At 37.8% G+C, this 23515-nt stretch overlaps 1 protein-coding gene across 11 annotated transcripts in view; it reads right to left on the reverse strand.

The window, feature by feature from the left end:
* The window catches only part of KHDRBS2 (KH RNA binding domain containing, signal transduction associated 2), a 601759-nt gene that overhangs the window by 203644 nt on the left and 374600 nt on the right, over positions 1–23515 (reverse strand). For all 11 annotated transcript variants that reach the window (XM_032340352.1, XM_032340351.1, XM_032340350.1 and 8 more), the window contains exons 5-6: positions 9569–9696; positions 3221–3419 (exon numbers count right to left, since the gene is read on the reverse strand). In XM_032340352.1, the coding sequence (XP_032196243.1) occupies positions 3221–3419; positions 9569–9696 (327 nt within the window). The remainder of the gene's footprint in view (positions 1–3220; positions 3420–9568; positions 9697–23515) is intronic.

Below are 23515 nucleotides of genomic sequence, written 5' to 3' on the forward strand. Positions count from 1 at the left end.
ATTCATATGAACCACCCCCTCTCCCCCCAACACACACTGTTGTGAACTTTTAATTCATTCATTCAATAGGTACTTATGTCATACCTACTAGGTTTCAGGAAAGAGATGGCAGAAGACTAGGCTCTGGGTTTCCTGACCTGAGGGTTGTTTATGGGGGAGAGTATATTTATTGTTTCTCGTTTCGCAATTTTAAGATTGTCTAAAGATTTTAAATACTGATACCTGATACTGTATAAAACATACGTTAGATGAACACATTTCCCCTTTCCTGTAGAAAGGGAAATCCAAGCCTCCGAGTATTTACAAATGACAGAGCAAGTGACGTGGTGAGAATGCAAACCTCGGGATGCAGCTCTGTGTCTCTCAGGTCAGGTCCCTTCCCTCCAGCAACGCAACTGACGTTCCCTCAGGCTAGATTTTCCCCTTCCCTCTCTGGCGCTCCTCATTTCAATAAAGGACCCCTCCATTTAACCCACTTGTTCAGTTCAAGGTTCAGTGTAACCTGCACTTCACAGAAACTTCACAAAGATTTCATTTCGTTTCTTTTTTCGCAAGTTTTACATCCAGCCCATCATCCAATCCTAACAGACCATTTTCCCAGTGCTCTCAGACTCCGATGTCTTCTCATCCCCTCCAAGCCATTATTCTGTCCATGCGGAATGACTGCAAAAAGTCACTTGCCCATCTCTGTTTCTACTCTGTGCCCACCCCATATTCTGTTCTCCAGATGTCCGCAGAATAAACCTCTTCAAACATAAATCTGATCATGTCACTCTCCTGCCCCACAGTCCTGTCCATCCCCTCACCTTATCTCATCTACCACCTCGGCCTCACACATCCTGTTCCAGCTGTAACATCCTCCTTGCTGTTCCCCAAATATTCCAAGCAGGTTCCATTTCAGGGTATCTGTACTCCTTGTTTCCTTTACCAGTGATGCCTTTTATGGAGGCAGCCCCTGAGACTGGACCTTCGCTTCGTGATGCATTTGTTCAAGTCTTGCCAGCACAGAGACCTTCCCCGACAGCCCATGGTACAGTAGGGGCCTCCCACTTAACCCCAGAGCATTTATGTCTACCTGGCATTACTTGGTTCACTCAGTGACATGTGTTTGCTCTCCTCCCGCTAAAATGTGAACTTTAAGGAAGCAGCTGTTTGGTCTGTTTTGTTCACAGCTACATCTCCAGGACTTTCAGGACAGTGCCTACAATAAGAGCGAGGCTCAGTCAATGATTGGGTGAATAAATAAAAGGGACTGGATACTTCCCAAATATCTAAGTAAAAAATTCAGATTATATGACTTTACATAGTTTCCTTTCCTTACTCTAAGAACTACCCTCCTCCTAGATTTCCATTGAGAATATAAACTTTCTCATTCATGTTGCTATAGACTCTTTATGCTTTTGTAGCTTACTCTTACTGGGTCTGCATTCCAGTGATTTATCTGACTATAAATTGGAATGCACATGGAAGGCTACAGCGTTTTCTTAGCTATACCAAAGCTACAATGTTTTGCCAATCTTATTCTCTTTCACAGTGCCCTGTAAATTTCACATGCCCTAAACATTTTCTGGTTAATAACAGTGTTGACCACAATTAACTGAAAAAGTTTTCTCTCTCTTTAAGTTTTTGAAGTAAGATCTGACTATTTAAACTTCTATTTGGAAGATAAAAACACACCAGAGTAGCAATATACATAAAGATGGCAGAGGTAGAAGGTTTCTTGGAGACTTGGGAAAAAAAAAAAGAAAAGAAAAGAAACCCCCCAAACCTCATCATCCCTGTTGTGGATGTTCACCCATTTAACAAGTTCGTATTTCATACATTATATATCTCAGGAAAGAGATGGCAGAATCAAGACTAGGCTCTGTGTTTCCTGTCTTGTAGTCTTGTTCACAGGGTAGAATACATTTTGTTTCCAATTTTGCAATTTTAAGATTGTCAAAAGATTTTAAATATTGATACCTGATACCGTATAAAAGACTTTTTTTGGCATAAAACATACTTTAGATGAATGTATTTCTTCTTTTCCAGTAGAAATGGATTTCTAAACTTAATTTTTCTCACTCTTGCAAATAGAGTCAATGTTCCATATTAAGCAGTAACGTTATTTCTAAATACTAACATATTCCAAGCACTAATACATTTTTTAGTGACACCTATCGATAATGTTCACTTTGTTTTAGAATATATTTTACTTTGTTATTAACCAGTTCATTAAACATTTATATGTTTTGAGTGTCTAGCATGTGATGGTAACTGTCCTTGAAGAGTTTATGTTGTTGGTTTTTTTTATTATTATTTAAGAGTTTATGTTTAATGAGTAACCACTCACAGAGGACATTTAAGAAGACAGCGTGTCTGTGCATGGTTCAATGAAATAAACACCCAGACCAGGGATGAGCTTGCTCGAAAGTTTAAAGGTAAAATGAATCTATTTCATAAGATGACGACTGGCTTGCGTCAATTAACTTTAACATTTACAGTAGATTTGCTATGGTTACACAAGTGATTAAGAACCTGTCCCTTTTTACAGTGCCCTGTAAATATTCTAGTCACCAGGACTAGAATACATGTGACCAATATTCTAGTCACCAGGACTAGAATACATGTGACCAGTGGAATATTAACAACCTGGATGAAAGGTCAAAGGGTGTATATCGTGACCCAGTGGTTAGGAAGGGAGGAGAATGCCTATAGACACCTCATTCCTTCTGCTCATTCTATATTTTTTGAATTCTTCACATCTGCCAATCCCATATATTTCATATGGTGAAAGAGAGAGCAAGGATATTTAAATGAAAGACCAGTCGCGTGATCTTACATTCTTACCAAAGTTTACAAGGCAATTATATTTTATCTGTCAAATGCTTCTGAGTGATTTTCATGCTCATCTTTAACATGTCCTAGAAGAAACTTCTGAGTATATGACAATTTACATTATATTCATAATTATATCCATTTTGAAATTGATCTTCTAAAGAATAAGAAAACCTCAGGATAGTTTGACTTTTAAAATGCAAACTGTTTAACTGGCACCAACAATCATGGCACCTGGAAAATAAAAGTTTTCTCAAAATGCTCTCCTTTAAATGCGCTGCTTAAATTTTGTTGCAAATGACCTTTGTTTTCTGTGACTCTCTGTATTGAGTGTCTCTGAGGGTTAACCTATTACCCAACCAGCTGAACTCTTCCCACCCACTGATTTCTCAAGGGTACTTACATATTCTTCATAAGCTTCATGGGCTGGAGGAGGGGGTGCCCTATATCCTGGCACTGTCGGTGCCCCCCGGGCTCGTGGGGTTGGGACTCCTCTTGCTACAGGGGGCACTGGAAGAGCTCCGCGAGTCACAGTAGTCCCTCGAGGGGTGAGTACACCTCGTCCAGGCGGTGGCGGGGGAGGAATGGCACCCCCACGGCCCCTAGGAGAAACAGGTCATGTATAGATGAGAAATCAGGGATGAGAGAAAGAGACTAAAACATAGCATGCCCATCTTATCGCCATATGATAGGAAGAAAACCAAATTTATCCGTATGCATGAGTGCTCCCAGGTGTGTGTGTGTGTGTGTGTGTGTGTGTAATTGAGTTTCTTTAGGGTATAAAGTATTTTGATCTCTACGGCAGAATAAATTTTGTAAATGTTGGCTATAACTTCTCATAATGAAACTCATGCAAAATGCTTTAATATAAAATGGAAAAAAAAATGAACACAAACCAACCCACTCTCATTTTATTCCAGTTTTTCCAAGCAGACCCATATCAGAGCTTCAGCTAACCCACAAAGTATTTCCTGCTTTTTAAAAGTTCACCGTATGCCAAGTTTGCTTTTACAAAAGACGTACATTGGCACCTGTTTTCGCTAACTGAAAGAAATCAGAAGATGATTTCCACTTTTATGAAAAAAGGTGAAAAGTAAAAATAGTGTTGAGCATTTTTTTTTTTTGTAGCAAGTCAGTACAGAGGTAGCATGTACCCTAAGCAGCCAGAGTGTCTCCACCAAGCTCCTTCCCCAAGAACTACACTTAGCATCTCCATACCAAGCCCTCAGAGCTTTGAACTGTGTGAACACCTGTGCTTTATCTTCATTTATTTTGTGTATCCATTACCAGGATGTGTCCTAAGGTACCAGAAAAGCCTGAGAGGTTATTTTTCAGGGGTCTGGGAACACTCAAAAAAATTTCCATATAAATTAATGGTAATTGCTTCTTTGCTTTATGCCATTTCAGCTTATGAAAGGTCTCACAGGCATGCTGGATAGCAGGGGAAACCTGCATGACCCGCTGGACCACCCACGAAACTGAACTGCTGAATGTCAATGTCTCCTCCACTCTGGAGGTAATTGATAGTGAGGTGCAATGTTGTATTTACAAAGGAAAAAAAAAACATCTGACTGCACTTTCACACTTTAATAAAATGTGGAACTTGAAGCACGGTGATATCATTCTGCTTATTCTTGTAGCTGAAGCTTGAGGTCGTTAAAACCACAACTCACTGTCACTGATTTGTCATCGGGCATACGACCCCCTGAACTAATATAATTTGTTTGCCTATGGTAACTACAGTGTTAGTGAAATACGTCAGGGTTCTGAGATAAAAGAGTAGACTGAATGCTCTGTACTACGGTGCTTGACACACAAGTAACTTGTATTAAAAGCCTAAGATCAAATGGTTGCAGCCAACTTTTATGGTTTTCCAAGGCCTTTGGAAAGGTTGAGTGTTTGAAGTCTTTGGGCAAAAGCATGGTTATTTCACTTTTTATTATGTCTGAAAGGCTGGCCTCCAGAAAGCACTGCTTTCAGCGGGAACACTAAAGCTTTGGGGAAAATGATGATCCTGGGGATGTCAACAATCACACTGTTTGGCTGTGCCCACGGGTGGGGGATGGAGGTTTTGCATTCAGCTATGAATAGCAGTCAGCTGGCTCCTTCTTGCTTGCGGAAAATGAGCTTTTGTGAGCGGACGGTAAGAATGCTGGTAGAGTCCTTAAAAGTTTTAAATAGATTATAGAGCTGATGAATAGAGAAATTATCAAACAATTTATTGTAAGTCTAATGTACCGAGAATGTTCTCCTGGATTGGGGAAGGTGAAATACAAAGGACCCAGAAGGCCCAGCGCCCATTTCAAATACAGCAGTAGCTGAGAATACACTATACTATATTACCATGATAATATAAAACACATCTATGAAAAAGGATGTAAAGACCAATTTTACCTTCACTGGGCCTCCAAGCTTCTCTCTGTTTCCTCCTAAGCAGGGTGAGCATATGTCCAGGTTTGCCTAGAACAGTTCTGATTTACAACTGTTGTCCTAGCTTCCCGTTCAGTTGAGCATTTTAACACTCTCAGAAGTGCCCAGGTGTGGGTAGTAAATTATATCTACACTACATTCACAAGTGCTGTCTATCCCACTGAATAATCAGAGGTAAGTAAGTCATGTAACTAACTCCCTAGGCTTAAGGTGGATTTTTGTTTTGTTTTGTTTTCCCTAATGGGTAAAATCGAATCTCTGCATCTGTAACAATTCTTCCTGCTTTAAAATTATAGGATGCTCAGGGCCCCCGGGTGGCTCAGTCAGTTGAGCAGAGACTCGTAATTTTGGCTCAGATCATGATCTCAGGGTCATAAGATTGAGTCCCATGTGGGGCTTTGTGCTCAGCAGGGGGTGTTCTTGAGATTCTCTCTCTCCCTTCTCCTTCTGCCCCTCTCCCCACTCAAGCTCTCATTCTAAAAAATAAATAAATAAAAATAAAAGTAAAATAAAAAGAAAATGATGCCCACACAAATGTAATTTCTCACCCTATTTCCTCCCTCAGTTATGTCCCAGACACAACCCTAGAAACCTGTCTCCTGAATCTGACTCAACACCTCTTATAGGCTGTTTCCTTTCCTTTGAATTTTAATCTCACATCTCTCTTCTCCGATTCAGCTGAAGTCTCACATCACCTATTTTAGGATACCATTCCTGGATGAATCTATACTACAGTATCCTTCATTTTTCTGATTTCTTGAAAGTCTTTGAATACAATCTAGTTATTGTCTACCCACTTTGTTGAAAATTATCTTGACTGAGATTACCAGTAACCTACCTGTTTCCAAACCCAAACAGTCCCCATTCCACTGCACTTATTACATATGTCACTGTGCATTGATAACTAGCTGGAAAACACCTTTTTTGGACTCTTGCATTCTCTAACACTAATGATGACTATTACCTGTTTCCTTCCTAACACGTGCCATATCCTGGATTATATGTCTCATATTGGAGGTTCTTTCACTGGTCTATTAGAATCTCCCGAAGGGGGTGTCTGGGTGGCTCAGTGGTTTAAGCTGCTGTCTTCTGCTCAGGTCATGATCTCAGGGTCCTGGGATCGAGTCCCGCATCGGGCTCTCTGCTCAGCAGGGAGCCTGCTTCCCTCTCTCTCTCTCTCTGCCTGCCTCTCTATCTACTTGTGATTTCTCTCTGTCAAATAAACAAATAAAATCTTTAAAAAAAAAAAGTTAAACTGAGGCATATGCAATATTTAGAATCTCCCGAAGACTGTGAAAAACTCTAAATTCCAGACCACACCCCAGGCCAATTAAATCACAATCTCAAACGGCAGGAATCTCTCAGGGATTTGTGTGCAGATCAATTTGGGAACCACTGCCTTATATGTATTATCTAATTTTAAAACCTTGATGATGTTGTTATGTAGCTATTCCTGAGATACTTTAAAGGTTGAGTACCAAGTTACACAGAAGGTACAAGTCACCTGCTAAGGTGACACGAGCAATCCACAGTCCTTGAATTAATTATAGGAATAATTTTATTCTTTGTTTAAATTGGTTCTCCACCTAATCTTAGTGGATGATATCATTCATCCCTAACTAGGTTAGACATCAGAGAGTTATCCTTGTCGTGGGCCAAATATTTTTTCTTCTCCGACATCTAATTGGGCACTAATTCTTATAAATTCTAATCTCTAAGCTAGTCCTATATCTCTACAGTCCAGGGAGTTCATTTCTGTCCTGGATAATGGCGTCTTCTTACTGGCTTCCCTGCCATAAGTCAGTGTCTTTCTGTTTGTCTCTCTTTGAGTGCTTTAATTCTTCTCTCTCACTTACAGTGAAGACTGAATAGTCTTCCTTAGAAACAAGTATGACTACTCCCCGTCTTTCACAAACTGCATTAGTGCTATATATTAATTCTCATCGTAGTAAACAAAAGCCTCCAAAATCCGCCCCTAATGTTTTATTTTCCTCAGTTTGCTCTCAATCAATATATAGTGATAATGTGTGTCAGAGATGTCAAATATCCTAATTCTTCAATTATGTACTATAAGTTATTATAATATATAGACATAATGCTTTGTTCTGTGGTATGCACAATTACTGGAAGATTAGTTTTGATACCTATATTTATTGAAATGAAAATTGCTTTAATTAAATATATTTCCAATAAATTATTATAGAAGTTTTCAAGTATCCCAGACACCATTCTTATATAAGTGTAATTGAATGACTTAATAAAGTCATAATTTCCTAAGCATATACAAATTAGCTTCTATTAACTCATGTTTTCAAGAGCTTCCTAATCAATATGATCTTCTGTTTTGTAAAGCTGTTTCCTTATTCTTTTTTAACTGTAGATACTTTCCATCATGTGGTTTGAAATAGAAGACAGCAGAATTCTGGTCCATTTACTTTCATTAACGTTAATATATTGATGATATCAATATAGCATTGAAGTGAGGTTTAAATTTCAACATTAGGTAGTATCAGATTTGTATGATATATGTGTTCTTAAAAAGCAAAACTTTCAAACACTTTTTTTCTAGCACACTTAAAAAACTAGACCACAATGCACTATTCTTTATTAAACCATAAATATTAATATTTTAGAATGAAACTGTACTGAAATTGAATCTTATATGGTCTGCTGAAATTCTGAAACATAATGATACATTAAGGAGCATCACAAAATAAAATATATTAATACGAATTTATAATCTCAAAAGTTAGTTAATGTATTTTTTAAGAAATGGTCCTAATTTCAAGGAATATAGAATAGAAAAAACTTGTTCCCCATCTGTAGACTTTCTAAATATATATTAGGTTACACTATATAAAATTCAATATATACTAGGTTACACCATATAAAATTTGGCATTTTGGGAATTACAAAAGTGACAGTTCCATTATTTAAGGCACATGATTTAATCAATTTAAGATTACCTGTAACGATATCATTTCACAACCCATCATGATGAGCTTAGAAATGTACAAGATTTTATAAAAGACTGATTCCATAAAAGTATGTCCATAAAAAAAGTTATGTCACATTAATTTTTAGCAATAATTAGCTAATTAGCATTAGAGAGCACTTATTTTCATCTTTAGGGATAAAAATGTAATAATCTCTGGAAGATTTTAAGAAGTTTTCCTTTAGTTAAATGTAATTTTCAGAATTGACACATTTTATTTTTAAATAGCCATTGCCTTGGTATTTTACTTGGATATTTATCATTTTTTTTCTGATTAACTGCAAAATGGAGATGTTTATGATTTAAATGTTAAAACTGATTTTTGACACTGGTGGCTGACAATATTTGGGGCATAATTTATTAAATAAATTGAATCAGCAAAGTATCCTAAAATCTCTAATGATGATTTCTATGCAGTGTATGAAATAATATTCTAGATCTATATCCTTGAGAGATTTGAAGGCCAACTCTAACAGGGTAGAGAGAATGACTGAATTACACAGTCAGTGTGTGAAGGCTATGAGTATTTTTTGCTTTACCTCTTCACAAACCAATGCTTTCTATTGAAAGCTGGACTAATTCAGAATCATACAAAACAAATTCTGATGCAGAAAGATCCCAATTTTGTGTGTGTGTGTGTGTGTGAAGTGAATAATATCAAATAAAATCCTCCTCTGCTGACCAAAGGCATTCCAAAGTCAAATGTACCTGAACTTTCAATACTCTTACCATCAGCCATATAAGAAGTATGCCTTTCTGGCTTTCTGGACTAGTGGCATAGATATTTTCTCCCTATCTATCTAAACATCTACCTTCCTAGCTCCTCATCCCTGTCTCTCTACCTATCCAGAAAGACTATCAATTCAAGGGCCACTTAAGGCACAGACATATTTTTAACTTTCTCTTCATGCAAGAGCATCCTGGTTCAAAAAAGGCAAAGAATTGTATCATCTGCATGCTCTAATCCTGAGCACAGAACCACAAAGAAGAAAGTCTCAGGTTTATGCCTCTTATTTTCTTGGGATAGTTGTTAAGAGCCCTACCTGTGAATTCTAGAGTCAGACCGCTTATGAAACTTTGGGCAAATTCTTTACACCTTTCTGTACCTCAATCTGTCACCTGTGAATGATACTTAAGCCTGGTATGGAAGGCTTGGTGAGTTAATTTATGAAAGTTCTTATGCATTATATAAGCATCCACTGTCATGGTTTTTATTGTGGTGGCCACTGTTGTTTATTCCTACCTGTGACCATGGCACTGGGCAGGTCGGCAAAGGCTTGCCATCCGTGTTTGCTGTTAATTTATTTCAAGTAAGAGCTAATGTACCTTGAAGGGGTTGTGGGAGCTATTCTGATCCCTCTGCCTCTAATGCCTCTGCCACGACCAGAGTCCTCTGAGCCATTTAAGTAAGATAATTCACGTAGCTGTTCCTGACGAATCTCATCATTGTAGTCCTAGAGAAACAAAAACAAAAAAAACAGGACCTGATGAGTTAAAATGGGGAATGGGGGGTTCTTAGAGCTGAACAAAAACAATACAAAAGGACATTTTTCATCCATTTTCTGGGGTCTTGTATATGAAAATCTAAAGTGATGTAGAAAGTGTATATACTTTAAATTCCTATTTTTATATAGAGAAATTGAAGTTGCTTCTTTTATCAAGGAAGTACTCAGCAGGAAATCAGATGAAATGTGCTGGGATATCACTTGATGTATTAGCCAGAAAAGGAAAGACAGCAATACAGAACAAAATCGTGGAATATACCAAAGTGGTGATTAGCATAAGGAATACTGAAAAACAGCTCTCCTGGGATGGTATGTGTAAACTGTGATGGCTGCATGAGTCTCAAACACCTCCTGATGCATAAACCAAAAAGGGGTGGTCTCAAGGCCCGGAGCAGACCCTGTGTTAAAATCATAAAGAAGGACAAACCACAGAGCAAAGTTTCATACAACCGAGAAGCTGCGTGATCCAACCAAACAACCTGACGGACAATACTTAAAAATAAGGGATTTCTGGCGTTCTAGCATTGGGATGATGGAAAGATAGCCACAGCGAAAGGCAAATTTCACAGCATTAACCAGAGATTCAGTCAAAGTCAAAGGGACTTTATCTTTCATCAGTGTGGAAATATGTCCATCATTTTAATGAGCCCAAAGAAATGATTGGAGTCACTAACAATGAATACTCTTTAAAAAACAAGTATCAGTCTTACCTGTCTCTCCTTTTATTAACACACACCCCCACACCCCCCATACAGCACCCCTGCTTGAATAGTACAAAATTGAATAATTGGTTATTTTTACCAAATGGCCACTAATTAAATTCTTTTTCTAAATATATGTTTAAGTGAAAACATGGTAGTGGATTTGCTAGTGCTGAAGAAGGGCCTATAAGTGGACACTAGAAATATCTGTAAAGGGAAGGCTGACAGAAATGATGTTTGAAGCTCAGTTGTGTGCCCCAAAACACAAATATATCCTCTTACCAATGTTGTCGGTTTAGCTCAGCATGTATGTGTTACAGTAATATTAACTAAATACTTTGTATCCTTACCCACCCACTTCTGTTCAGAAAAAGGCAGGGATGCATTCAGCCTACAAGGATTTCTAATGCACAGCTTTACGTCATGCTCCAAAAATTGCCTTGATTTCAAGCAGAAGTACTAGTCACTCCAAAGTATTTATCTTCTTATTTTTAACATGTTGCTTTCATGTTCATCCTCTTCAGCATCTCGTAATGGGCTCAGCACACTTGGCTGACAGAGAGCTATACAGTAGAAAATTACAGTTTCCACTGTAATATATATATATTCCACTTCTACTTCTTAATTTTCACATTCACGCAACCACCAAACTGAAGAATAAACATGTCTATTATTTCCTTAGGATCAGGGAATGGGACGAATTGCTACTTCTGAGTGAACTGGCCAGCCACCATTAAAATGAAATACTAATTCTGTAATTTCCTGATGTAATAGTCCTAATTGGTAAGGGGAATCATTTTGTTTTCTTATCTGAAGAAGATCCATGAACTCTCAGGGTCCTTATTAACTGTAAAACAAGATAGATTTTCATTGTTGGCAACCCTGAAATTGAAAAACTAAGAAATTGGAGATGAATCCAATATATGTAAATTCTACTTTTATGCTAGAATCAGAAAATGTAATAATGTAGATGTAGTCTCATGTATCAGATACTCATAAAGAAGAGGGGGAGGAGGAGATCAGACCTCCCTGCATCCATACCTTAGAGAGATCCCATTACACTGACTCTGATATTATCCATGTGATTTGTCTTAGCCAATTGGACAAGAAGACAGGTGACAAAAGCAAAGACTTGAAAGGTGCTTCCATACTCTGGAACCTGCCCTTTCTTGTCACTGAGACATATGCCTCCAGGTAAAGAAGCCCATGCTGGCTTTCTGGATAAAGAGAGACCATGTGGAGAGAGGCTCCAGCCACCCCTTCCCTCTTACCATCCCATCTGAGTTCCCAAACATGAGAGTGACGTCATCCTAGACCATCCAACATGAGTCAAGTGGATGAAGACTGAAAAAACAATTCACCTTCTTGCTCCCAGAATGGGAATAATAAAGGGGTGCATTAAGCCAGCATTCTGGTGGTTTGTTTTATGCAAAAACTAACAAATCTAGAGGGGGCTGACCAGCGTGGAACACGAGAGACCAGTCGGAGAGGCTTACTTCAGCAGGCTTTCTCCTTTCCTGTCCGAAGGAGGGTGTGCAGGCCCAGGTGTGAGCTACACGTTTCTTGGGGTAGGTATAGCCCTCATGTGGCGGTAAATATAGCTAATGTCATACCCTAGTGTCACTAAAGTTTGAAATGTCTACTTAAAATTCTTTATTCAGAGTCGGTGCTCACTGATCCATCTGCAGATTGGAATTTAGTGTCTAGACGGAAACCTGCTGACAGGGAGAAAATCTTCATCTTACTGACATGAATATCTGACACTGTGGGTTAATTCTTCGTGTAAGCAAAACAGCTATTGTTGATATACAATCAAGTTTTCTATGAGCCTAGCTACATATTCTGTTTAAAGAAATGACCATCTTTCTATGAACCTAGCTACATATTCTGTTTAAAGAAATGACCATCTTCCAGGGTTGTGGTGGTCAAAAGAACAGGCCTCTACCTACAGATGTAATTGACTAGGAATCCCCGTTGCTCTGTTCTGAAATCTTCTTGCTCTCAAGGCCATGCTCCCTAAGAGCAACTCCTAGTCAATGACCAGATATGGTCAAAATGCTAAAAGAGGGCCATTCCGGGGAGTCACGGGACGCCTCGGTCTGTGCCTCAAGGATTCTCTGACTGCCTTACTGAATTGGCTGTGTTTTTTTTTTTTTAAATTAATTAATTTATTTATTTTAGATGGGGGATAAAAAAACTGGAGGAGGGGAGAGAATCTCAAGCAGACTCCCCACCAAGCATGGGGCCTGACACAGGGCTCAACCTCACAACCCCAAGATCATGACCTGAGCAGAAACCAAGAGTTGAACACACCACTGACTGAGTTACCCAGGCTCCCCTGAACTTGGTTTTAATGTCATTGCACTAGAACAGAATAGGCCTTTCCACTTCTCTTTCCTTTAGGTCAGATATTGTGATGTGAGGGCTTCCCAGTCTTCCTTTGCTCCTTTATTTATTTATTTATTTATTTATTTTTGTTACAAGAACATTTTCCCTATCAAAATCCTATGTGTATAATCCCAATTTGGTATCAATGAATATATAAAGTGTTGACAAAACCAAGTTCTTAAGATTACAAAGCTGAGAGCTTTGATAAATGTATTAACGTTAATGCTGGTGGAGCTTTTGTTCAACAGAACAAAATAACTATTGCTGTTCTCTTACTTAAAAATGGTTAGATGCGGATTAAACATGAAACCGGTTATTGATTACCAAAAACGGTAGTAATTGATATTTTTAAAAAAAATGAATGGCATATTGCCAATGATTGGCAATGAATGGCAATTTTTTTGACAGTTCACTTAATAGGACAATATGAAAGAGTCATGGAGTGGACAGACACAAGCCATATCTTGGGCAGGAGACCAGAACAATGTGGTTGGCTCAGATAAACTGCAGCAACAATGAAAATCTGTGTGTGCAGGTGTGTGGTGGGTTAAGAGAGAGAGAATATGGGCAACCACAAAAAAATTTAGGAGTCTTCTACTGGTAAGTGAATGATATGATTGGGAAAGGTAGGGACAAAAGACATTTTTAACTGTAGAGATGACTAGAAGTAGAACATTAACCAGATAAAAGAAGAAATTAGGGGGGAAAAAAGGCTTAGAGGTAGAGAATTTGTATTTGGTCTTTTTAAAAAAGATTTTATTTATTTGAGAGAGAGAGCATGCTCAGTGTGGGGAAGTGGCAGGGGGAGAGGTAATTCAGACTTGAGCCAGATGCAGGACTCTATCCCAGGACCCCGGGATCATGACCTGAGCTGAAGGTAGACACTTAACCAGCTGAGCCATCCTGGCATCCCTTGTAGTTGATTTCAATTACCTAAGGTTTAAAATGTCAAAGTGACATTAAGGGTTATCTTAGAAATTCAGATCTGGGTTGGGAGAGTAAATCTGAATGTCATCCACACATATTTGTGATAATAAAATATTAGCACAAAGATTGCATAAGAGATTAGTAAAATAATGCAGTGATAAAACTTTTCTAAACATACTGTTAATGTAAATTTGTATCACTGAAGATGTCAGTTAACTTATTAACTACAGTATGTGGATTATTAAATATTAAAAGACAAGGTCATTTAATAAACTCAAGTTCTTCTAATTAGATACTCAAAATATATACACCACTGCATTTATAGTAATGAAGCATCTACATGTTGCAAATAAATATGGAAGAGAACATTTTTAATGCCCACAGGTAAGGATACTTGATACTAAATATTTTCTAGGCTGAATATAGTCTGTGGATTATTTTTATAACATAAATATAATTTTCTAAACCCTAAATCTGTAATTTTATATTATAGTGCTTTTTCCAGTCTTCAGTAAGCACAGATCTAATTTTGAATTAATCTTTCATAACTAGAACATAAGTCTACCTGAAAATTGTATATCCAGTTGAACATTTAATTATGGCATGTTTTGCTGATTCTTCAGTTATATAAAATCATTTTTTTCAGTTATATAGAACCTTAAAGATACAAGTAAACAAAACATTCCAAATTTACCTTATAAATGTTATCTTATTAAAAAAAAATATCACCACATAGTTCATCTGAGTGGTACTGAGTTCTAAGGTTCTGCAGTCATAAAATAATTATACTATGAATGGGTGGTTGTAGTTTTATGGCATTTTTAATGTTAGCACTCAATTAGCTAGCACATACATTCACTGAAAAGTAAAGATATAAGTTTATAAGTAGTAATTATGATAACTTGCATTTTATATTATTTTAGTATTTTTTATTTCCTATTTGATATTAAAAGACCTTTGAGAGAGAAAGAGATAGAGATAGAAAAATAATTCCCTAAGCATGTGAAAAAGTTCATAAGGGACCAAGAAAGGTTAAGTTATGACAATTCAGGATGAACAAAAATGGAAAAAATAATTTCCAGTTATTTGAGATAAATAAATAATAAAATAAATATTTTAACAAATAAACATGATATAAACATATTATTTATAATAAATAAAATAATAATAAAATAATAAATATAAAAATAAAATCTTATGTATTTAACTGGTATGTGAAACAGAAATATTACAAAATTTTTTAAATAAAACTTACCCATATTTTAAAGAAAGAAGAAAATAAATGTCTAGAAAAAAATGAGTTATACTTACAGATGAACCTTAATATTATTTTAGATAAGATTCAAAATTACTGGGATTTTACACTTCAAATAATAGAGAATGCTTTACAGCTTTGGGTATACCAGCAATAAATAAATCATACACACATTAAAAATAAATCATACACACATTAAAAATACCCTTTGCCTTGAAGATGAGTTATAAGGCGCTTTACAAATGCTGATGGGTTTGATCTGCAGCTTTGTTTCAGATAGAAGGGATTGAAACATTGAACTTTTAAATGAATCTATCAAGGCTTAAATAACACACACATATACAAAAACATTTTTAGGATTGATTCAAATTTTAATTTTATTTTTCCTATAATGTCCAAAAATGTTGCTTGTTTGCCTCCAAAATTTAAAAATCGCCCCCTTGAAATAATAAAAAAGATATTCACAATACTTGTTACATGTTCCTTTTGCTCAGGATGAGGCAAATTAGCCCTATGAAATAATTTCCCTGAAATTCATGCGTGCTCCTTTTTGCCTCTCCGACAAGGCCCTCCCACTGTGACGGCATATGGTGTAAACAGTATACACAAAAGCTCAGAGCAGACAGATGTTTGGATGTTCCTAGAAAGGACTCATGCTCATAGTCTGCATATTTAATGTATATGCATAATTTCCCAGTTACATACACTCATGTCCATCTGTTAGGATGGCATGATGCCCACATACAAATTGGGAAGATTATTTCACTTGCCTATAGATGCCAGGTGATGACAGGTGTGGATAGGCTACCTGGGGGCACAGTGAGGGACCATTCTCCTGCCAAATTCCCTCCTCTGAGACCCTGATGGGCACTGGTGCTGCACATTTAAAACTGTGATTATAACCACTGGTAACATGTGAACGTATATTCAGCTCTACCAAGGCCAAGACTGTCAGACGACATCAGGGGAGAATGAAATGCAGACTGTAACCTGGCTGGGCCATGACAAAGAGACCTGGGATTTCCTCAGCCCCTACAAACAATTAGGTTAGGGCACTTTCACCAGAGTAATAAACAAGAAAGTCTGGGAGGTAATGGGTCCTGTGCCAATATCAAATCTGTAGCTGAATTAGACTGGGTAGGAAGCTCTTTCGGAAAACAACTAGTGCTGTGCTGGATATTATTTAGCAAAACATCTTAGGCTATTAGATAACAGCGCTTAGCCAACACGGGGTGAGTTTTAATCAGCCCAGGCATGGTACCAGGAAACCTCATTAACAAAATGTGGTCAAAGAACAGTCGATTCAGATTTATTAAGAATCTGTTCGGTGCATGACTCTGCATAAGGTCTAGATAAAGGCTTTATAAAGCTTGTTCGCCAAAAGACGTAGAATATCACAAAGTAAAAACGTGCACTTTGTATCTTGAACTGCTAGTGAAGACAATTTCTGTCACTCAAGAAAGCTTTCTCATTTTTCCCCATTACCAACTCATATTGTGCACTACATAAAAATCATCAAATAAGACAATATCTATATAGATTTCAGGCAGATATTTTGCAGGACAGTTGACTTATTTTCTATCTTATTTTATTAAACATTTGCAAACACTGGTGACTGATAGATGAGCTCTAGGAGCCAAGACCTTTTGATTGAGCACTGAAGGATTCATGTATTTCAATGTATTTGACTTGTGTATTTGGAGTTATAACTTCACCCATCCTGGCTTATAAAATCAGCCACTACCTCAAGTTAGATTTAGGGTAGGAGATAAATATTTAAATAATGGCAAATGAAAGATTTGGATTGTCATTCTAAAAATACCAAGTTCCATTTATTTAAATAGAGCCAAAATAACCCTATTTTCTTCAGCAAAATTCCTTGGTAACTTTACTGCACACATGAGACAGGAGCTCTTTCTGAATTTTAAGTTGAAATAGGCATTGATTCAATACTTTGGCATATATCTACCTTAATTTATGAAGACAAAAAACAAACAAACTCTAGGCTAACACAGAACTAATGTTCTGTTTGGAACCATCGATCCAATGGATCCAAACTCTTTTTAACAGAGAAATCATCATGATAAGGATACATTTAGAGAAGAGTGCAAATTCCATGCATGAAAAACATTATTCTGTGCATAGTTGATAGACTATGGCACATGTGGGTGATTTTTTATTAATAACCTTGTAATTCTGGGACTTCACCCAGACATAGAAAATTTACATATTAAGATAGTAATGCACCTAACCAACTAGATTTTTTTAAGTGCTTAATGGAGTTTTGCTAAATAAATCATTTTTGGGGCACCTGGGTGGCTCAGTGGGTTAAAGCCTCTGCCTTTAGCTCAGGTCATGATCCCAGGGTCCTGGAATCGAGGCCTGCATTGGGCTTTCTGCTCAGCAGGGAGCCTGCTTCCCTCCCCCTCTCTGCCTGCCTCTCTGCCTACTTGTGATCTGTCTGTAAAATAAATAAATAAAATCTTAAAAAAAAAATCATCATTTTATTTATTCAGTGTATTTCTGAGCAGCATACAAGTTCCAGACATCGATGTTGGTGTTGTAGACACAGTGGAAAAACGTCCCTGAACCACAGGCCTCAAATCCCTCCAGATGACTAGATCTCTGCACCTGTTCATGAAACGTTCTTTCTAGGCAAGGAGAGAAGCCTCCTTAATATGCTCTGAATCAGTGTATGCTCAATTCATTTTTCTTTTTGTTGATTTAAATAATAATTTATTCCTGATATTATAAAGATGTTTTTAGTAGCTGCCACAAAGATGTTTTTAGTAGCTGCCACCTTTTTATGTAGAATGTCGAATTCTACATTTGTTTTATTTACTTATTTATTTTTAAGATTGATTTATTTATTTGACAGAGAGATCACAAGTAGGCGGAGAATCAGACAGAGAGAGAGGGAGAGAATGTCCAGCAGACTCTGTACGGAGCACAGAGCCCGACAGGGGGCTCTATCCCATGACCCTGAGATCCTGACCTGAGCCAGAATTGAGAGTCAAACGCTTAACTGACTGAGCCATCCAGGTGCCCTTACATTTCTGTTTTCGATAGAAAAGTATTAACTAAGAAGAGTATATAGGTGGCTCATGAGAAAAATCTCTCCTAGAAGTATTTTTTTGTTTTTCCCCAAATGAAAATACTGTAATGATTCCTTCTGTGTTTTTTAACCAGGAAAACAACATCCTACTCAGCCATGGCAACTTTTTTGAAGCTTTTTTGAGTATAAAATATGCTGTACATGCCCCTTTTTTTCTTTTGTTTAAAGTTATCCTTTTGTTTGGCTTGCAGCTACCAGTTCCTTCCACATTTAATCCTTTAAAAAATCCTTGCCATGGTACCCTTCCTGAATATGTAATGGTATTACAGTAGAGTAGTCATTACAAATAATTAAAGTGCTGCTTTTCCAAACGCTGTATTGGAAGCTCCGCTACCAAGTACTCGGGAGAGGAAGCCAACAAACACCTGATGAAAGACTTTAGCTCCCTGGTCAGTAGCTGAAGAATTGACTTGTGATATATGAGTGCAATACAATGAAGGAGTATTGGAAGATGCATCAAAATATGATGTGAAAGTTCTCACATATCCTCATGAAATAAATTAGAATTGCAAGGTGTAAAAGAACACAGGTTTAGAGTTAGAGGAGTGAGGTGCACGTCCTTCCTTCCTTTCCTTGCTTCCACTGCTTCTGCATCAATAAAAAACCTCTGTTGAATTGTTTGGCTGGATTTCTCTTCCTCAACTGACTAAGGCTCTTTAATGGACTCTCAGCTGTATTCACTAATCTGTGGGTGGGTTTGTTCTGCCTCTGAATGGGTCTTGAGTTGCATCCTCTCTGTGCTGGGCAGATTGCCGAGCGACGACGACTTGGGTTCTCTGTTGCCATGGGCCCGTGCAGAGCAGCCAGCATGCTGGCTTCTCCTCTGAAGGGGACAGCACACCTCTCTGTTCTCAAACTTCTCCCAAGATTCCCTAATCCCACCTGCCATCTACATGGTGCTCCTCAGGGGCACTGGAATCCACTAAGTCAGGCAGCCCTCTTTCCTTCTCCACACAATGAACATATACCGCAGGTTGTCTGAACCAATCTTTCTGTAGAAAGGATTCGCTGCAGGAAGCCACCAGATCCTCTCAAAAAACATGGGACTGATGGGCCATTTCCAGGGCTCCTTTCAGGAGGATCTCTTGGATCTCTTCCATCTCTAACCCTGCATCTCAAAGAGTAAAGGTAATGCCTGCTTTCTTGGAATCACGTCCAATATCAGGTACTTCAAGACCATTCGGTTTCCCTACCAAATTACTCGTGTCTGTCAAGCCCTTTCATCAAAACCAAGGGTGTAGTAGTATTAAGAATTAGCATTCATGGGGAGCCTGGGTGGTTCTGTTGGTTAGGTGTATGCCTTGGGTTCAGGTTGTGATCCCAGGGGGCTGGGATCAAGCCCCACGTCCAGCTTCCTGTCCCGTAGGGAGCCTGTTTCTCCATCTCCTTCCGCCTCTCCCCCCACTCATGCTCTTTCTCTCATAAGTAAATAAATAAAATCCTAAAATAAATAACTTTCCCTCATCCCTTTCTCACTCTCTTTTAAGATTTATTCTGCAAACTTTGATTGAAAGAAGGCAACCATTTAATTGTTCTATAAAGAACATGCTCTGGGATCCAACAACATTAGTTCTATGTTCTGTAATGAAGGTTATTCTTGGGTTTGTTTTCATCCCAATGGGAGACATTATAGGCTCTCAAGAGGTGGAGACCGGCCAAAGGAACTTCAGTTTTGCTTTATTTCCTATGAATTGCAGCATCAAACAACATCCTCATACTATCTACAATGCTTCTGTCCTTTGCCTCGGTTACCATCAGCACAGACTCATACCACTCACAGGTAGGGACAGAAAGCAGGATTTCTACGGAACTTGTACAAACCTACAAGGCCAGGAGCCAGGAAGGGAGCATCTGGGACTATTGCATTCTTCGGTGAAAAAGTATATTATTATTAAATATAGTACCACTACAGTATTAATATAGAAAATATGCTTATTTGTTTATATATTTGTTCTAAGTGCTGCAAATATAGTGAACAAAATGGCCCTCCTTGAGCTTATCTTCTAAAATGGGGAAACAGACCACAAAAAAATGAACCAGGAAAATGTGAGCTCATTTCAGATGGTAATATGCTATGATAAAAAGGAAGAGGGCAACATGACCGAGGGGCTGCTTGGAAAGGTTGGTTTAGATGGGATGTCAGGCACAGCCTTCCTGAAGAGATAACCTACGAACTGAGACCTGAGTGTAAAGAAGCCTTATAGAGAAGGATCTGAATCGCTAGTCTCTCAGGTGGCTGGAAAGCAAAGGCCATGAGCCAGGAAGAAGCTGAGTCTCCTTAAGGAACGGACAGAATTCTAGAGCACATATGTCAAGAATTTAGTGAGCATGAGAGAGGTCTGGTAAGTAGGCGGAAGGCAGACCATGCTGGCTCTTCTTGGCTTTATTCTTAGTATAATAGATGGCCTAGGTAGTTTTTAAATGGAAGTGAAATAACTGGTAGTTTGTCTTTTTTAAAAGATTTATTAAAGAGAGATAGCATGAGAAAGATAGTGGATGTGTTTCCCTCATCTCTCTCTATTCTTAAAAAAGGAAAGCAAATGTTATTTGTAAACAAGGAGACTTTTTATTTTTATTTATTCATTCATTTATTATTATTATTATTTAAAGATTTTATTTATTTATTTGACAGGCAGAGATCACAAGTAGGCAGAGAGGCAGGCAGAGACAGAGAGAGGAGGAAGCAGGCTCCCTGCTGAGCAGAAAGCCTGAAGCGGGGCTCGATCCCAGGACCCTGGGATCATGACCTGAGCTGAAGGCAGAGGCTTTAACCCACTAAACCACCCAGGTGCCCCAAGAAGCCTTTCTAAATTGGGATTTTTAAAAAAGTGTGATGTGATTCTATCCCATATGGATAGCTTGTCTTTAAAAACCCTGCTTACTAAACAAACAAATAAATAAATAAATAAATGCAAAAGACATGATCTGTTTCTCATAAGAGGAAACATAAATGTCCTTACATGAAGTCATTTAGGGATCAGAAAGAAAGGTGGAAATTTGGTAGAGGTGAAAAAGAACGATCCAGGAAGATTTGAACATATGAAGTCATGAAAAGTGACGAAAAAAAGTGATGGGGTAGAATAGTCAATAAAGCAATTTCCCTAAAGCCTCACGTCTGAGGTAGACAGTAGAAGGGTGTGTGGAGAATGCAGGTTGGAAGAGCGGAGGTTTGGGTCTCAGGATAATGAGTACTCACAGAATGGCATCCGCATGGACAGATTTTGGAAGGATCACTCAGGAATGTGGATGAGGGACTGAAGTCAGAGGAATGTCATTCACTTCTTCTACAGAAATTCAGTTACTGGAGGGGACTTTTAGAGCCATCTGGACCTGAGACAATGAAGGTTGGAATGAGGGCAGAATTCAAGTTTTGCTCTTAAACTAGATTCGGGCCTTTGAACAAGTCATTTCTGGCTCTATTTCTGTAGAAAATAAAAAAGTGGTCAAAATAATTCAGTTAAATAATGCCCGAGCTATCTCCACAAGACTTCCTCATGAAGAAGTCTGCCATGGATATCAAAAGGAGGACAGACTACTCAATTTTTACTTTCCTACTGCAGAATCGAAATACAGATGATTCGGGTGCTGTGTGCACGTGGAAATGTAGCTGTATTTTTGTCTCTTTATGTAATAATTTCTTCACAAAACACATACTCAAATGATACTTTGCTTTGCAAACCTTCTCATTTCATGTACTTCTTTACTGCAAAGTCATTGAAACAAAAAGAAATTAAAAAATAGTACCAACAACTCCTCTGGAGGGAGAAAGAAAATGCTTTAAAAAGAGATTTACACTCTGGTTTGTTGTACCAGCTTTAATGCTGGTCGAGAATATGAATTGCTACTGGAATCTTAGGACTCTAGTGGCAGTAAAGGGCTTTTGTGGTTATTAAACACCTCAACTTTACTCAGGCATTTAGCAAACCACAAAAGCCATTAATTGGCTGTCTTCTGCACTATCACGGATATTGCTTCCAAAGCATCAGTAAGTACAGAGCAGATCTATGGTTCTCTTTCCTTTATCACCCTCCAGACAATTTATAGATTAGAAATACATAACCAAGTCTTGATTTTATAACGAACAAAAACATTCTTCCAAGAGGTCTGATTTTCATGGGTTTCTAAAATACACTTAATTCTCAACTTAATTAGCCTGATCCTTGCAAGTCAGCCATATTGAGGTTTAGACTTTGATATGAGGGATTCTCATACAGTCTTCTTCTACAAAGCTTAAACGATACTTGTATAACTTTATTATTTTAAAGACCTTTATTGTTCTAAATTATTGATGTGTGTATAAGAGAAGGTGTGCGTGTGAAAGCAGGGAATTCAACTCTCACCAAATTGCTTTTGCTATTTCTCTAAATTACTTGCAACACAACTGAAGTTCTGGGACGCCAGCAAACTTCCTAGCTATCTCATCTTCTGTTTTATCCTATTTAGAATGTAATTGCATTTACATATACAAATAAATACTGGAAGAATTGCCAACTCCTGCTTAACTAAGCTTTACAAAGAAAGTTTTTTTTTTTTTTAAGATTTTATTTATTTATTTGAGAGGGAGAAAGAGAGAGTGGTGGAGGAGCAGAGGGAAAAGGACAAGCAGATGCCTTCTCTTCAAAGATCCTGAGATCATGACCTGAGCTGAAATCAAGACTAGAACACTTAACTGACTGAGCCACCCAGGGGCCCCTACAAAGAAGTTTTGTGCTCGGAATCAAATGCAAATACTGATTGGAAAGCTAATAAATAATCTGAAAAATAATGCAGGGTAAATTTAAAAAATCAATCAGGATTTTGAGACAAAGAGAAAACAAGTCAGGGTGGGAAAAAATATTTGCAAAAGCACATCTGATAAAGGACTGTTATCCAAAATACACAGTGGGTCCTCAAAACTCAATCATAAGAAAATAAGCAACTTGATTAAAAAATAAACAAAAAATATGAATAGACAATGCAGATTAGAAAAAAGCATATGAAAACAGGGTCAGCATCATATACCAGTAGGTAATTCTTAGTTTAAACAATTTTTGGCCATGTACCTATTAAAATGACAAAAATTCAAAACACTGATAACACTAAATTCTGACAAGGATATGGAGCAATAAGAACCTTTATTTATAGCTGGGGGGAATACTTAATGGTACGGCTGCTTTGGAAGACAGTTTGGAAGTTTCTTATGAAAGCAAATATACATTTACCATACCATCCAGCCATCCTGTTCCTTGGTATTTACAAAAGGATTTGAAAACTTAGGTCAGCCCAAAAGCCTGCACACATGCTTGTAGCAGCTTTAGACTAGATACTATCTGATTCCGACTATATGGCATTCCGGAAAACGCAAAACTATGGAGATAATAAAAGGATCAGTAGTTCCCAGGG

Source organism: Mustela erminea, chromosome 4 (genome assembly GCF_009829155.1).
Source record: "Mustela erminea isolate mMusErm1 chromosome 4, mMusErm1.Pri, whole genome shotgun sequence".
Taxonomy (NCBI): Eukaryota; Metazoa; Chordata; class Mammalia; order Carnivora; family Mustelidae; genus Mustela; species Mustela erminea.